This window comes from Juglans microcarpa x Juglans regia, chromosome 4S (genome assembly GCF_004785595.1).
Source record: "Juglans microcarpa x Juglans regia isolate MS1-56 chromosome 4S, Jm3101_v1.0, whole genome shotgun sequence".
Lineage (NCBI taxonomy): Eukaryota > Viridiplantae > Streptophyta > Magnoliopsida > Fagales > Juglandaceae > Juglans > Juglans microcarpa x Juglans regia.
Window position 1 is genome coordinate 10,746,215 of NC_054601.1, and position 18,338 is coordinate 10,764,552.

Sequence of the window (18,338 nt, forward strand, 5' to 3'; positions counted from 1 at the left end):
TATCTCCATCGAATCGCTCCCTCTCCTTTGAAATACTTAGTTTTCAGGAAACCAAATAGGTATGACCCCCTTTTTTGAGCAAAGAAATTATCACTGTCACAAACCTTCAGGCTTCAGTGAATCATCTCCACCTCGTAGCTGTTGTCACCACACATGAATCCCTTCAAGCAAGGCAACTCCAACCATCTCGCAAGGCATTGCTTTACATCGGAGACTCCATGTAAACAACTCAGCAAACCTCCCAGCTGCCATTACTCCTCTGTTTTAAAGAGTCAAAATAGAGCAATTTTGTGCTCTAAGCCCAAATACCTCACACGCATGACCACCCAATTAAAACCGACACCAACTGCACCCAAGCCACTGTAAGCCTCTGTTTTCCGCACCAAAACACAGATCTTCTCCTTCCTCCCCTAGCTAAATTTCCTCAGATCTTCTCCTTCGACGACCCTTACCCTTTTCGAAGCCCAACAACCTCATTCATCTCTCTGCAAAATCCCAACCCTCAACCATCCATGGGTGAAAATAGGTTGGTGATAGAATTTCACACACCAAATCAAACCAACCGACCCTCCCCCAAGTTTAATTCTTATTGTTTCTTTGGTCTGAAAAACCAAAGCGTTCTCTCTCTCTTTGCTCTCTCTTGTTGTCTGTACAAGTAAACTTTCTTTCTCAACCACACACAAACACTACCTAACAACTTGTGATGAAAAGGAGCAAAAGTGTTCCTCTTTCTCTTATTCTTGCAAAAACCCAACAACAAAGTTGTAAAATAAAAGGAAAAGAAAGAAAAGTCAGTGTTAGAAAAAGTATTCTCATGTGGTTTGATTAAAAAGGAGAATAGAAATGGATGCTAAGAGTTGCCTTTATTAAAAGCAAAGAGAGACGTAAAGAAAAATACCGTGTTTAAAAAAACTACGGGAGCTGCAGAGCAAAAGCTTGCAGAAACAAAAGTAGCAAGAAATAGATAGAGGCATAATTCTTATGGAGTCTTCATTTTTTCTTCTTATTTTCCAAAGTGAAATTAAAAATCGACTCTGAAGCAAGAGAATACCGATTACCCATCAAAGAAAGTTGTCTTTGGTTTTCCTTTGTTACCAGTCTCTTCTGGGTTTGGGACCTTGCCTTTTTCAGTTAGATGGTCTTCTTCCCCTTTTTCATAAATGCTTTTTTCCTGTTTTTCATTTTATTTTTTGTTTTGTTTTAATTTTTGTCAGATGCTGCCACGTCACACATGATTACACAGTGGTTCTGCTGGGCGGTTGTACCTAGCAAAATTGTTATGAAAAATGATTGAGGCAACTGCGGGGAGAAATCGGGCACAATTGCATCTCATGTGGCATTAAATAGAAACGGCACATTTTCATTTCTTCGTTTCTCAACACCATTCATTCTCATTTCCACACTTCGTCTCAGAGTCTTTCATCTTTCCCAACCATTCATTCATCTCAAAATCGAACAAGCACACTTGTTCTTTCGTCTTCCCCAAGCACAGAGGTACCCTCTTCGCCTTCCAGCTCGTCTTCCAGTATAGAGGTTCATTCGTCTTCCAAATCAAAGGTATTTACTTCAATGGGTTTGTTCTCCTCTTTCTGAGATGGTGAGGAGTTGGGTTTTAGATTTTGCTTCAATTTCCCTGACTCAAGCTTCGTTATCTCAGCTTGGATTATTCTTTCATGTTCATGGAGCTCTTGGATATCTTCAATGGCGTTTTTTATTATGGAAGCCTTATCCATTTGAATGTCAACTAAAGGATATTTGTACTAATTAACATACCAAAAAGGGAAATTTCTCCTTTTAAAAAAAGAAACGAAGCTTGTAATTCAACAAGTGAAGTGATGAACAATAACAATGGCCCCTTCGTCTTCTCCACGAACCCAAACTAAATAAAAAAATTCAACCTTGTTGGTGCTTAGCAACTCAGTATTCCATTTGTGGTTAACTAATTATGAAAGAAAATAAATCTTATGCAACAGATCGGTATAAAGTAAGAAAAGGGACTGACCTCAACGAAGATTGTTTTCAAAAGCCTCCCAGAAAAAGCAATGATGTTTGCTGTAATGATTTTGAGCTTCAAACATTCGAAGGCCTCACAAAGTTTCACCATTGTATCTGTTCTTTTAATGCATGTTAGACTCACCACCACAATTTTCTTTCCCATGTAACTCGCCATGAGCTGCACACCCACCAAATATTTGACCAAAATATCCATCTCCAAAAACATATCAACTCACCCTGGCAAGTCGATAAATCTTCTTCGGGTTTGTTGTGAGGATTGTGGTTGGGCTGATGATGCAACAGAAACTGCTACAGGTGCTGGGATGACAACAAGAAGAGGGGGCCTGGGGTACAGTGAAACTGATAGAGAAATAAAATGAGGTATAGAAAACTATTTCTAAGATTTTCATTGACAGATATAAAAATGAAGGGGAGAGAAAGAGGGCAGAAGAAAGAAGAAAAAAAAGAGAAAGTGGACCCAACTCTGTCAGTCAGTTACACGACGGTTGCACACACTGGTTGTACGTAGCAACGTTGTAATATTATATATTCAATATATTTCTTTATCTTTAAATTGTGCATGATGTACAACTGTCTGCCAGGTATAGATCTTCACCAATCATATTGGAATTGGACAACGCATCAAAAGAAGCCATATCTCCTTATAAACAAAAATATGTATAAAATTTTATTAAGGTATAAGAAAGTTTAACAGGATATATTGAAAGATAAAAACCAACACAATGTGATTATATAATAAAGAAATAAAACTAATTGTTATAGTCATACGCATCACTGATCAAAAGATTATTGTCTCTGTTTGGATCTACAATGAAATCAGAAATACCAAGATGAGTTAGATCCCTCTTAGGAGGATGGATCTAACTCATCTTTCCACTCGGTAGGCGAGAAGAGGGTCGTGTGGTCTTTGTGACCTCTACTCCCGTTCATTTGTGACCTTCACACTAGTTATATTCAGCGCACACGACATCTACTCAGTGGGATAATTCATCCCAACTGGGATCAATCTCCTGCTGACCGCCAAATTCGTGTTTCGCAATTAATCTGTTGGTGACCAAATCCTTCCAAGCTCCGATATTCAAGCCACATATCACTGAATCTTCCATTTTAGATAATCTCGTTATTTTTAGGATAATTCTTTTTATGTTAACATTTATCTTTAGAAACTAATTTCTAGATCTTTAAGCTAAATTATAGTCACAATTATCTTGTTTCTAGATTTGAATTTCAATATCTATTTAATCTTGACTTGTGGGATGAATAGAGTTTTGAATCGAAGTCGAGAGTTTTTATAATTTAGAGTCTGAGTTTAGAGTTCCAAAATTTATTATTTAAGTGTTCTTTCGAGAAGGCGGAACTGGAGGCAAAGGTAAGAGCCGCATGCTTCATCAACCAACTTCAACGAAGAATGCTAGTTTTATTTTCTTTTTTTTTTCAATTCCATTATGAACTAATTCTATTTTCTAGAGTTTTGATGTAGCCTAGCATTGAACATACAGTTTATATTCCAAGTTATTTTATTTTCAATATTTCCATGATTAAGTATTTATTTCTTATTCTTAATGCTTATAATTTTCTAATTAACTATTGTTCAATTTTTTGGATTGCAATGAGACCGATAAGTGATTTGTGATTAAAACTCTAGAATTAAACACTATTAGTTGAGCAAAAGTAGAGATGTTTTATTGCAACTAGTGTGATTTTCAAGAAAATCCAAAGAACTTAATGAGTCTCCAATTAGTTAAATTCACATAGAGATACGGAGTTATTAGTTAGAGATATTTTTGGTATTGTTCGAGAGAAAATATTGAATAGTTAAGGAATTTTTATCATCAACTTGGGATAATTGGAATTCTATAAAAATGAAGAATAAATTGTGTGGGATTTGTTAGGTGAAGTTAAATACTCTAGATCTATTCTTATTATTTTTAAAATCTTAATTTTAATATTTTTTTTTCTTCATTTTAATTTAGAAAAACTATTCTTCAAATTTCGATTTTTCAAATAGTAATTAATTTAGTCAATTTCAATACTCAATAGCATAATTATTCACTGTGGGTTCAATAATCGTTTTCTTTAAAACATTTTACTGCTTGTTAAGATTCTGTGTACTTGCAGATATATTTTTATGCTAACAGATTCCATTCGGTTTAGAGAATGAAGTAGAACCAGTTAGACGAAACTAGTGAGATTTCATTAATAACTTGTTGTTTAGTTCAGTCACTAGTAAACAATATATTAGTTCAAAATACTTAATGAACTTTCGCAGTCGATATTGTTGTTGCAATATCACATTTGAGGCATGGATTTGTTATATGTTTCATTTCAAATGCATTCTCATTAGTAGCATTTTCTTTACACAATTTTAATAGTGAACTTATTTTTTAAAAAACAGAAAAAGTGTAGAGTTGTATTCACTAATAATCTTACAACTTCGTGTGCATCCAATCATAATGAGATTTGGGAGGATCATGGTCTTCTGGTAAATGTATCTCTCCCTTAAACTATTACATAGAATTAATGGATTTTTAATTTTAAGGTACTTAGTTTTTCATACAGATGATGGCAAAAACAATCATTGTTTTAGCTCGATCCTAGAGGGATGCTTCATTTCCTTCCTTAATAGTATTTCCAAGATTTATTCTTCAAGATGAATCTCAGCATCTAGGGTCCATGATAATAATTGTTGCCAGAAACATCGAGGGAGACAAATTTGGGTTTTATAAGATTTGACAGAATCTATATAACAAATATATTAAGTATTGAATAAGAAAGAAATATTTAAAATCGAACTAACATAAAAGACAAGAATATTCATCCTATTGATATGATAACATTATACACTATATATAAATGATATCAAGATTTTATAAAATTATTTATATTCCAATAAGCGAATATCAATATTTATAGAATATAAACTTACAGTGGTCAAGAGATGTTTCGAAAGTATCTTACCAAAGATCAAAAGCACATAACAATTAGCTAAAGTCTGTTGTTGATAACATGTTGTGAAATTAAATAGAAGTGACAAGAGAATAGAAAGGTTGCAATATAACCTTAGCTATTCAGGCACTCAATATCATTCACTTCTAGCTTAATTCTTGTGTTATACAAATAATCCTCAAGGCACCCATCTTTTATAGGCATAGGAGGATACGAAATATGAAAGAGTCATATATGAATTAGTGAGATACATTGATAAATTTAGGAATTCCAAAAGTTTATACATTAATGGGCTAGGATTCTAAGAGATGGAATCTAAATGATCATCAACCAAGTTTATATATACATTTATAACAATTCTCGATTTTTGGTCTAGAGTCTAATTTGATTATACCTAAAGATCATGTAGGATTTAGTGGATTGCCAACTCCAAATACCTTGCCCTTAGGAGGTTCTGCAGAAAGTATTTAGTATTATGCCACAAAATTTAAGTACATAGGTTTTATCGAGCGAGTACTGAATCGAACCACGATCGAGCTAGCGACTTGTAAGTTGCAACCATATTTTTGTTGCTTCTTTTATAAGTACCATTGGGCGAGAATTGCTAAGTCTGTTGATATTACAAATGAACTTATAAATTAACGTAGTTTGATGCACGATAATAAATATATTTACAATAATAAAAAGAAAAAGTCTCACAATTTGATGTCTCACATAAAGCCATGCATGTCAGTTTGTAAGTTCGGTACTTTTATAAGATTTTTCGATAGACCAAATATTTCTCTTTTTTTTTTTTTTTTGAGAGAGAGAAAGGTTACTTCGTATTAATAACTCAAAAGAGATGATTGTGAATACATTAAGGATAATCATCTACATGAATTGAGTCCTCAGATAAGTCTAGAGAACTTTTAGCCAAGCAATGCGCCACTATATTGGCTTGTCTAGGTACATGACAAACAGACCAAGAAAGGTAAGTGCCAAGTAATTTCTTGATGTCTTGATAAATCAGCCTCACCGTACTCTAGTCTTCAGTTGAACCATTTATGCCATTTACCACTTACTTTGAATCCCCTTCGAAAATGACATTGTTGAGACCAATCTCAATGCCAAATTGTACTGCTCGCGAGGCAGCAAGTGCTTCTCCCAGAAGGATCGGGAAAGGAAGGACAGGGGCTCCTGAAAGTTGCTGTCACAAGGCCAAACCAATCTCTGATTGACACCCCGATACCCACCTTGCAGTTAAACTTGTCGATGGCTGCATCCCAATTTAATTTGTAATAGTTGGTTGGAGGTTTACACCACTTGGCTGGAGGTAGATTCTGAGGAGTTATCTTTTGCTGGTTCCTTTCTAGCTCATCTAACTCTGTGATGCTAGTGGAGACAAGCTTTAAGACCTGTTGAGGTGAAGCGAATTTGGATTCAAAAATAAACTTGTTCCTTCTGTACCAAAGTTCCTTAACTGTGAGAGCTAACTTAGTGTGTTCCTCTAATGGAAAAGTGGATAGAAGCTCTGTAAGCAATTCATAAAAGGGAGCCTCCTCAGTCCTACTTTTTTGTAACCTTCTTGAGTTAATGCTCCATACATCCTGGCCTCCATACATCTTGAGTTAATGCTCGATAGTACATGAGACACAATTTCTGGATGAGATAAGCATATTGGACACATGGGTGAATCAATGATCTCCCTTTTGTGCAAGTTTACTCTAGTGGGAAGGATTTCCCTAGCTAATCTCCAGAGGAAAATTTTGATTTTGTTAGGCACTTTAAGCTTCCATTGCAATTTCCATAGGACCTCATGTTTGGTAGGATCTGAGGCTTGCCCCTTATTGAGATCATTTACAGAGACTTGGAGATGGTATGCTGATTTAACTAAGAAGATCCCATTCTTAGTGTACCTCCAAACCTGCTTGTCATTGTTGTTGCAGAGACTAATATGAATTCTAGAAATGATAGCAGCCCCCTCAGGGATGAAAACACTTTGAACAAGGGGTAGGTTCCAAGAGTGAGTGTCTTGGTCGATGAGAGAGTTGACAGCTGCTTCTGTGCTGAGCACCTTGGGAGGAGGCTGAGTCCTGTATGACGTTGGAATAGGCAGCCATCGATCTGACCAAATCTTCACTTTGTTTCCATTACCAATCTTCCATAAAAGTCCCTCATAGAGTAGTGGTCTGGCTACTGTAATACTTTTCCACACAAAGGAATCACCTATTCTAACTCTTGCTGCAGAAAAATCAGTTGAAGGGAAATATTTGGCTTTTAGGACTCGAGAGGCCAAAGATTGGGTGTTGGTGATGAGTCTCCACCCTTACTTAGCTAACAAAGCTTTGTTGAAATTTTCAAAATCTTAAAACCCAAAACCCCCAACCTGTTTGCCCTTTCCAAGCCCCTTCCAATTTAACCAATGCATCTTGGAATTCTGGTTTCTAATCCCCCACCAAAGGACTGCATTAGTTTATTAATGTTCCTCAAGATACCTTTGGGAATTAGAAAAATGCCCATGCAATCACCAAGTAGAAAATCACCAAAAGGACTGCATCAGTTTAACCAATGCACATTTCTGATGCATATATAGCTATTGGAAATTGGAATTGGAAGTAGAGCTGCGCTCCAGTCAAGTGGTGTATTTTTAGATCTATTCATTAAGTTTATTTTAACACATGCAATTAAACTTGAACTTATTATTAACTTACATTTTATGTTCATGAGTGATTAATTAGTTTATTTGATTTTGTTAACGAGTTTAAACTTGATCACTCTGAAATCTCATAAGCAATCACTATTTACTAAGTAATTTATTATTATTATTAATTAAACTTTATAAATGAAGTTATAAACATTAAATCCAAAAATATTGTATATTTTATTCATGTGTTTACGAGTTTTTTTTCATAAAAACATTATTAATACTACCATTCTTGTGATTACTTTATCTATTAATTAATTTTGAGAAATCATTTTTGAGCCGTATAAAAATATATTTATATAGTACTACATCACACACACACTGGTCTGTGAATATTCGTAAAAACATCTCTGCCATGTATGTCTCGACATGAACTGCACAGACACAAACCATCTCCGACATGTATGTCTCAGACATGAACTGCATGGACACAAAACATGTCCACCATGTTTATATGTCTGAACATGAACTGCACAGACAGAAAACATCTCAGCATGCATATCTCGGACATGAACTGAACGAATAGAAAATATCTTAACCATGTACACCTCGGACTGCAACTGCATAGACAGAAATCGCTCAGACAACAACTGCTCGGCCACTACAGCCTCACCTCTCTTGGTCACCTGCTGCACGCATGCAACGTGCACTATGCACGGTACATGCATAGGGCACGCAAAGACGTGCCTGGGACACACAAGGTGGGTCTAGGGACCCACCACCTCTTCAGCCACAATGCTCCACAAGAAAAACACAGAGAGACAGACAGACAGACAGAAACAAAGACAGAGAGAGAGCAACAAGTAGCGAGCAATTTTAGTAAAACAAAATTGGCTACAGCAGCTAAAATACACTGGTTTGTCTCTCTCAAAACTTATGTATATTTCATTTTACTAACATAATTGATTCCTGTAATGCGAAACATCGGCTACACAACCCTCGGGCATCTTCGGGCGTCTCAATGTGTCTCCATCGGAGTCAATTTCTTGGTATTAACATGCACGCAAGCACTCCAAACCTTCATCATCGTAGAAACCTGACTGCCCACAGGCCTCGTCGGTGCGTCTCTGACCTTCGCCACACACGAGTAAGATGATTTAGGTTTGCAAATTTCACACTTATGATTGGGGTATATTTATGCTAACTGGTTTGGCTTTTGTAGCCTAAGCAAGCGCTCTGACTACTTACCTCCCTCACACTTACGAGGATCAATGAGGCAAGTCCAGTCTTATGAACTACTCAATTTCCACCCAAGTTTCCTCACATTTACGAGGATTAACGAGGTGAATCTAGTCTTACGAATTGTCTGACCTCCGCCCTAGTTCCCTCACATATACGAGGGTCAACGAGACGAGTCCAGTCTTGCAAACTGCTCGACCTCCTCCCGAGTTCCCTCACTTTTATGAAAGTCACCGAGGCGAGTCCAGTCTTACGAACTGCTCGACTTCCTTAACCTTCCCTCACTTCTACGAGGGTCAACAAAGTGATTTCAGTCTTACAAAGTGCTCGACATCCACCATGTCAACAAGGCGAGTTCAATATTACGCTTTGTTGACGTTACTCTTGGGACAACATCTCCACTTGCAAATTCTGGGTGTCTGCACTCATGCCATAATCACTGCCAGCAAGTTACATTCAGGAATGAGTCAACGGGCTCTAAAACTGCCTAAGGTGGACCCAAAGGGTCGACAAGCTCCTTAACCACTTTGCGTGTGTTACTAAAAACAAATTCTAACGCTGACGGCAAAATGGAAACGTTAACAACAATGCACATCGGAAAAGGAAAAGTCACAAACACCTTCGAAAACTAAAACATCAGATGAATTTACGCTTTTCGACAACAACAGACATTCATACAGAAGATCTACTCGACTTCCCTCACCTCTATGAGGGTCAACAAGGTGAGTCCAGTCTTAGGAACTACTCGACCTCCTTCACGGCAATAAGGTGAGTCCAATCTTACGAACTGTTCGACCTCCCTCTAGTCTACGACGGCTAAAGAGGTGACTCCAGTCTTTCAGCTACTCGGTTTATCACCACTTTCATAACAAGTCAACAAGTGGGAAAGGTCATGGACTGCCCGACCTCCTAGGCGCCCGAATAGGCCGGCAAGTCACTTGACTGCCCGACCAACCTCATGAGCATAAAAGCTGAGCTTCACGCTAGCACCTTACGAGATCGCATACATCTCCTGCCAAAGCAGAGCTCTAGGCTCGCGCCTTACGAGGTCAAACCAATCTCTCGCCTAGTCTCGTGCTTGGAAATCTTTATCACTTAAATCAAGCGAAACAGAAAACCAGGGACCCACTCCCAAGATTTATCTTTTTACAGATTTCTACGAACTAGCTCTATCGCATATTTTATCTTGAAGATTCTCAGGACCTTCTTTTGGAGCGAATTGGCCTTAAGAGTTGTGGGCAACTAGAGGGGATAAAATATCTCAAACCCATGATAGGTCTCCAAGCTCAACCCAAGGTGGGGTGACTCACCAAGAGGGAAGAAAGAGAGAAGGAATTAGGGAACAAAAGGTTGAGGGAAGAAAATGTGTCAGGAGGGAAAAGATGAGATGTGATATAAATGAGAGGTGATGTGACATAAAGAAGACAAGGGGCAGAGGATAAAGGGAAGAGACCAAAACACTTCAGAGGGGAGTTGGGAGAGCTTCTTCGAGAGGACATTTTGGGTGAGACTATGGCTTCAACTTCTCCAAAGATAGCATCTCCCTTAGAAGATAGATCTCTGATCTCCATTATACAGTGAGGATGAAAGTCTATGAGAGACTGTAAAGCAAGCATATTACAGTAGATTTTTCCTCCCAAAACGCCTCATGGACATAGGCCTTATGCCGAACTACGTAATTTTGAGTATCTCCCTCTCTTTGACTTTTCTTGCATTTATTTCCTATTCATTGCTATGGATGTATGCACGGGTACCGTACAGCCACACCAGACCACCTCCGGAAGCTCTAAACTACACTGATCGAGACCCGAGTCGCTATAGCGGGCCGATAATAACTCTTTCTCCCATTCTGGCATATTGTGTTGTTTTTAGGCAGTAACAAGACTACTCATTTTATCAGTTTTATTTTGAAATATAAAATTTAAATTTTAAATGTCATTATTTTCAGCATATCAATAACTAACATATAAATTTTTCTTAAATAAATTTAACATTTTTCTTAAAAGAAATCACTAGATAAAAGCAATAATTGTAAGATGTGAGGTCCCGGCCGGCCAACTGTTTGTAGTAGTGGAACGTTTCATAAGCCTTGGAACTTTGCTTATGAGGTCCAAGGAGCTAGCCGCCATTGATGACCAAATAGAACTCGCAATTGAAAAGTCTCATGTTCGGTAAAATTTGAAATATTAACAAAATTTTTATGATTTGATATGTTTGTTAATATATTTTTATTTCATAAGTCATTAAGCTAGAGTTAGCAAAACTTTAAAATCCTAATTGATATATTATAAAATAAAAATTCGAAAAAGTCGATAATATTTAGCGAAACGACAGTTTTATATATAATTTGATATATCACAATTTCTATTTTAAATAAAAATATATTTACAAAAATGATGTACCATAATAGACTACCTCCATTTATAAAGTTTTATATTATCAAATATCTTCGTCAATCACACAATTTCTTTTTAAAAAGCCATCAGCAGCCGCGGTTCATTGTATACGGCATCGATGATCTGGAACCTTCATAGACCGCATCGACATGATGAATACGCCAATTTCTGTTTTTTTTTTTTTTTTTCTTAATTTTGTTTTTAACTGGAAGATAGGAAGCTCAAAGCAAAGCCCAGACGTGTAATTTGTGAAGTTTACATCTTGAGTAGGGAAAGAGAGAGTTCAGAAATGGAGAAAATAGAGCACACGACGGTCACCACCAATGGAATAAACATGCACGTGGCATCGATAGGGACAGGCCCGGTGGTGCTCTTCCTCCATGGCTTCCCTGAGCTCTGGTACTCGTGGCGACACCAGCTTCTCTACCTCTCCTCCCTCGGTTACCGTTGCATTGCCCCTGACCTTCGCGGCTATGGCGACACCGACGCCCCGCTCTCCCCTGCCTCTTACACAGCTTTCCACATCGTCGGAGACCTCATCGCCCTTCTTGACCAGCTTCGCATCGAGCAGGTCTTCTTGGTCGGCCATGACTGGGGAGCTATGATTGCCTGGTACTTCTGTTGGTTCAGGCCGGATAGAATCAAAGCTGTGATCAACCTGAGCGTGCCATCTTTTCCCAGGAACCCGACGTTAGATTTAGCGGAAGGCTTCAGGGCTTCGTTTGGTGATGATTATTACTTTTGGAGGTTTCAGGTAAATTATCATCTCAACTCAATTTTTGGGCGATTTTCGTTATTTTGATTCACTATGACTATCGGAAACTTCTACAAATAGTTTAAATCGCCGTTATACATCAAATTCGAAACAGCTCGTTGCATGAGATTAATTAAAGAGTAATTCAACGAATAATGTGCATAAATATCACGTAATCGTTTTGAAAAAGAATGAGATTTATTATTAAAAAAATATTTTTTTTATATGAATTTCAATATTTTATTTATTTTTTTAAAAACAATTAGATAACGATTGCATAATTTACAGTTGTAAATATTTTTTCTCTTAATTAAATTGTGGTGCCTGCAGGAACCTGGAGAAGCTGAAGAAGATTTTGCTTGTGTCGATACCGCAATACTAATGAAGAAGTTCTTTTCTACATTTGGTCCAAATCCTCCGATGATACCTAAAGAAGTGGGATTTAGAGGAATGGCAACACCAGATGCATTGCCTTCTTGGTTGTCAGAAGAAGATATTAATTATTATGCCACCAAATTTAAGCAGACAGGTTTCACCGGAGGATTGAACTATTACCGAGTTAGCCACCTGTAAGTTTCAAGCATCTGTAATTTGTGCCGATCGATTCTTTTATGAGTATAATCTAATGCATATCTACGGAAAGTTTATTCAAATATATTAATCATTAGTGTTTATTCACTGACCTTCACTCCGGAACTCCTCAAGCTAACTGCCATATATTACTCTGCATTTATGGAAGTTGAATTTAGAAATTCTTGTCTTTATAATGAATAGGATCCGGCTCAATGCAGGACCGGAATTGCCTAAGGCCCCCTAATTTCTGGCTACTTCATCCACAAATTTCTAGATACCACTTTTGGGTCTATATAAAATTATTAATATATTATATATATAGTACACATTGATATATAAAGTTATATATGAGTTTATACAAGTCGAGATTGTCTACATGTTTTCCAAACTTAGTTTGTATATTAATGAACAAACCAATCTCTCAAGTCTCAACTCTTCTGGCTTCCAATTAGCTAGGGCTGTAAAGTTTTACTAAAAATACAACTCCATCAGAGAATCTATTTACTTGGGACCGTAATCTTTGTATCAAATGGCAGAAACTGGGAGCTCACAGCACCATGGACGGGACTACAAATCAAAGTGCCAGCCAAGTTCATAGTGGGAGACCAAGATATCGTCTACAACATCCCAGGTGTCAAGGAATATATAAGCAGCGGCGGTTTCAAGAGAGATGTGCCATGTTTGGAAGACGTAGTTGTGATGGAAGGAGTATCTCATTTCATCAATCAAGAAAAGGCAGATGAGGTTAGCGCACACATATATGAATTTATCAACAAGTTCTGATGATGAGTCGTGTGCGAGAAAGCGTTTTCGAGTCGGGGGCTGTAGGGTCATGTTTAGTTTCCATGGGTGAGTACTGACCCATGATCTATGAAGCCAACCAATTAAATAAGTGTGACGCCCTGACTCCTACGTACAGAAACACGAGAATCGTGACGTCGGGATGATAACAACACGGTCACGCATCTCAACGATAATGTCAAGTGTGTGTACATGCAACAGTATACAATAAACAACGTAGCGAATAATTTAAATAAGTCAACTAGGGCAAGTTTGGGGGATGAGATGAGAATTTTGTGTTTTGTTTGAGAGTTTAAAATATTGTGTTTTAATATTATTATTGTATTAGGATTTGAAAAAGGTGAATTGAGATTTGAAAAAGTTGAATTGTTTATTATATTTTGTATAGGGATTTGAAAAAGGTGTAATGATGAGATGAGATGAGATAAGAATTTTGTGTCTCATCCCATCCCCCAAACTTGCCCTAAGTACCAAATTTTTAATACAAATTTACATAAGTAAAATGTTAAAAAGAGTTATACAGTTATCTCAAGATAAAAATATAGTACAAAGCCAAATACAGATACGAGTGCTCCCAAATCATTCTCTGGGCGGAGTCGAATCCTCAGGCTCACCCTCAGCTTCATCTGCATCAAAATCTGCGTTATCGTAGAACGATACCTCAAGTAAGTATAATCCAAACAACTCTCGAGATAAAAACGCATTAATGCAACCAACAAACATATCCCAAAACCTCATTTTTTTTTTCAAAAATGATTATTTTCCAATACATGCCAAAAATCCCATTTGACCATAAACACGCTATGAATAATATCCATTATTTTTCTAGAAAATGTGCTCGTAACTATTAAATCATAAACCGACAACAAAAGTCATTTATCAGACGCTGTAGAAGGGAATCACAGGCAGGACTCTACCACCATCGCTACCGCATGCACCGTAGGCGGGACTATACCACCATTCCTACAACGTGCACCGTAGGCGGGAATCACTGGCAGGACTATACCACCATCCCTACAGTTCCTTTTCACACAAGAGATACTTATCAGAGCATTGTAGGCGGGAATCACAGGCGGGACTCTACTACCATTCCTACCGCGTGCACCGTAGGCGGGATTCATAGGCGGGACTACACCACCATCCCTGCTTACCACCATCCCTACCACGATGCGGGAATTGCAGGTGGGACTCGCAGGCGGGACTCGCAGGCGGGACTATACCACCATCCCTATAGTCTCTTTTTCTTTTTCTCAAACCAGTCAATCTAATCATTTCAAACATATTCAAAGTCATTTCTCACATGAAAATCTAATTTTTAATTAAACATATGAACATGTATGCAATCATGCAAAAATCCATATTTCAGTTACAAACATGAACATGCGTGCAAATGCAATATACATAAAACGACGCATTATCCAACAACCAACAAATCACAACACAAACCAATCACACAAACAACTCCATCTTCCAATCCATCCGACCCTCTTACTCCTCAGACTCAGTCCAGCATAACCAACTAGTTCACAGATAAAATAAGTTAGTGTAAAAATACATTTAAATCATGAAAGTTCTTTGGGAAAATACTTACAGCGCTATATTATAATTTTCGAAGGATCACGGAGCTGCAAGAAGTAGCCACACAGCGACAGAACAGTGTCAAATGCACTGTGGCCGTGGGTCTCAAAAACTCACTTTTGAACGGGGACAAACCAAGTCCTGAGATTGATAGGGAAGAGCTTAGGGATGTCGGTGAAGCTAATGGTGATGGTGATTGGCCGTGGGTGGCGGCGTAGAGGATGGTTGAAGGCTAAAATGCTCAAATTGAAAATGTTGATGAATGTGCTTCACCGGTGGCAGATCGGGGATGAGGATGGGTGCATTAGAATGCTAGGAGGTCGATGATGAAGTGTTGAAGAAATGGTGGCCGGAGGTGGCGCGACGGTGGCACGCGAACACAAGAGGTACCCAGGCTTTGCGTCGTGCGTGGTGACAAACGGCGGCGCGAGAGAGACTTGGATTGAAGGGTGGTGGTCACTGGCCAGTGGCGAAGGGAAGGAGAGGGGCGGTGTCGGTCACGGCGGTGCGCCGCGGTGGCTGGGTGGAGAAGAAGAAAACGCATGGGGAGAGAGAGGGGGGAGTGCAGCGCGCGGGAGAGGAGAGAGAGAGAGAGAGAAAGAGAGAGAGAGAGAAGAAAAGAAATGGGGGAAAAAGAAAAGAGGAAAAGAAAAAAGTGAATGAAAGAAATGAGGTCCAATCCTCACATCTTGGGTCACAAAAAATGATCCAACGAAAAATATTTCAAAACGGCAAGTTAAATAAAATAATTTAAACGTAGTGATAAAATGAAAATAAAATAATTAAATTCAACAATACAGTAATTTTAAAATCCACAAACAACTACTTTAAATTAAAGGACAATTTAAATAATGAACAATTATTAATAACAAGAAAACATATTGAATTAACAATTAAAAATCTTAAAATAATATAACGTACATCATCTAAAATTTAAAACAAGAAAGCTCATAATCTTAATAAATGCAATAATTTACTTAGTCAAAATACACGTAAATACGGGATATCACATCCTCCACCCTCAAAATAAAATTTCGTCCTCAAAATTTGTAAGGTCAAACATTAACGCCAAAGCAGGATACAAGATACAACCCAAAACACACTCGAGACAAACATACCATCAAAAACTCCCAAACAGGCATGAGTAATGCTCTCTCAAGTCTACTCCCAAAGGCGATTTCATCATACTCGCATTAGTCTTCCAATGACACATCATGTCTATTACTCCTAGGGCGCCCATGTAATCCAAAATCTCAATTTCCACAAAAACATGAATACAACACTCGGCAAAATCCAATGATTATTATTATCGTAACACGAACTGCGCTAACCTCAATTAACTCTTATGCCTAATCTTCCAAACTTTCATTGTATTCTACAAGTTCGTAATCTATTAGCCACTTCCAAAGTTAACCATCAAAAAGACTTTCCAACATCCAGACCTATTCCCTCAAAATCAACAAGAATTATATCTTAAATCCACACCACCAAAAGTTTAATCTCTAATTACAAGTATCATCTCAAATTTTCAAATCAACAATAATCCCTTAAGATCAACACAAGGTTTGAATCCTTAATTACATCACAACATAACACCATCGAGTACAAGGTGGCTCCATACCTACTAACCAGAAAACTCTTACTACCTTTTGGTAGAAAATATTCTCTTTCCCAAAACCAGGAGTTATCTCTCATATTCTTCAATTAACTTCAGTTACTCTGATCAAAATCAATATTCCACAAAATACATCCATTATCATAGACAGAAACCCAATATCAATCAACCTCAGCATCCCAAATTGAAAACAAGTAACATCACCTCAAAATATATCTGTCTCATCTAAGATAAGGAATATACCCTAAAAGGTTCGATTCTAACTCGGCCAACCAATAAGAGCGCCTATAAACTTCTACCCGACAGCCTAAACCCAAAAGCTCACCACCTACATTCTGAATAACATATAATCTAGCGGTGACTAAACTCTTCACCAAAACATTATCAAAACCTTCTTGGTAACTCGTCCACCTACTTCTACTCCTATAAGCTAGTATTAGCACGACTAGTTCCTTCAATAGCACATCACTATTAAACCTCAAGGCAAGCCATACTGCTCAAATCTGCAATCCACCAAAAGCCATTGCAAAGCACCCATAGATCCTAATGTTTTATTAACTCACATACTTGATCATATTATCCACCGCTGATGCCTAAGCTTCAACTTCCAAGATCTTATCATACACCAAACATGACGACCCATCAATCTCTTTTCAAGTTAAATAACAATGTCCTTAATTCAACCAACTGGATGCTCAATCTCCAAAAGAAAGTATAACCTCAAACGTCACAATTAATTCCTGTAGATAATCACAACAATTATTCTCAACCATCATTCCATTGAATAATCCGCTTCGACTACAAACTCCGGTCGACTCACCAAAAAAAAAACTCCAAGCCAAAATCTCTTGAATATAATATTATTGTATTTACTCCTCTTCAACACCTACCCAAGCCACTTCTTCCAAGCCAAAAATGAGACTAGGACCTGTACTCGCCGAAATGCATACACACTCACCACTACTTCACATTGATCTCATGCACCCTTAGCCAAAACCAATAATCTTCCAAACGTGCAAGTGGTCCATCACTACCATTTCCTAAAATCTGCAAAACCTTAAACTTTTGGTGAAATTCTCGTAAATCTATCCTTAAAGTTTGTTGAACTTACAACCTCCTATTCTAAAGCCTCATGTCAAATCTCCACGAAATCTAAAACTTCAATTATCCTACTCCCCAAAGAGATCACCCAAACCAAACTGTTCCCTTCATGCCTCAAGATTACAAAAGCAAACCAAGTCGATAAAAGTTCAAGCCTATTACACTAGATGTTCAAGCCTAACAATGGCATTCACAGTCGTATCATCTTCCTATCATAGCACAACATTTAACCCACTTTTCAAGTCCGAACAAAACAAACAAAACAAAACAAAACAACATAAAATAAAATAAAATTTCATAAATAAATAACATACGACAAAATAAATAAAACAAATGAAGTAGTACACAATAAAATAATTAAAACAAATAAAATAACCTACCATAAAATAAAACAAATAATATAAAATAACATACAATAAAATAAACAAACAAACAAGTAGTATACAATAAAATAAATAAAATCAATAAAAACAACATACTTTAAATTAAATAATTTCAATTTACAAACTTTAAAATTTCTGGTACCTCACCTAAGGGACATGTGGTTTTATCCAGAGCCGAACTGCTCTGATACCACCTGTGACGCCCCGACTCCCACGTACAGAAACGCGAGAATTGTGACGTCGATATGATGACAACACAGTCACGCATCCCAACGATAGTGCCAAGTGTGTGTACATGTAACAGTGTACAACA

At 37.5% G+C, this 18,338-nt stretch overlaps 1 protein-coding gene across 1 annotated transcript; it reads left to right on the plus strand.

Moving 5' to 3' along the window:
- The first annotated feature begins 11,473 nt into the window (after positions 1-11,473).
- Positions 11,474-13,351, plus strand: LOC121262537 (epoxide hydrolase A-like). Its single transcript, XM_041165047.1, has 3 exons — positions 11,474-11,974; positions 12,305-12,543; positions 13,084-13,351. Exons 1-3 carry the CDS (start codon positions 11,510-11,512, stop codon positions 13,328-13,330), a joined length of 951 nt encoding a protein of 316 aa, XP_041020981.1. The 5' UTR covers positions 11,474-11,509; the 3' UTR covers positions 13,331-13,351.
- The last annotated feature ends 4,987 nt before the right edge of the window (positions 13,352-18,338 follow it).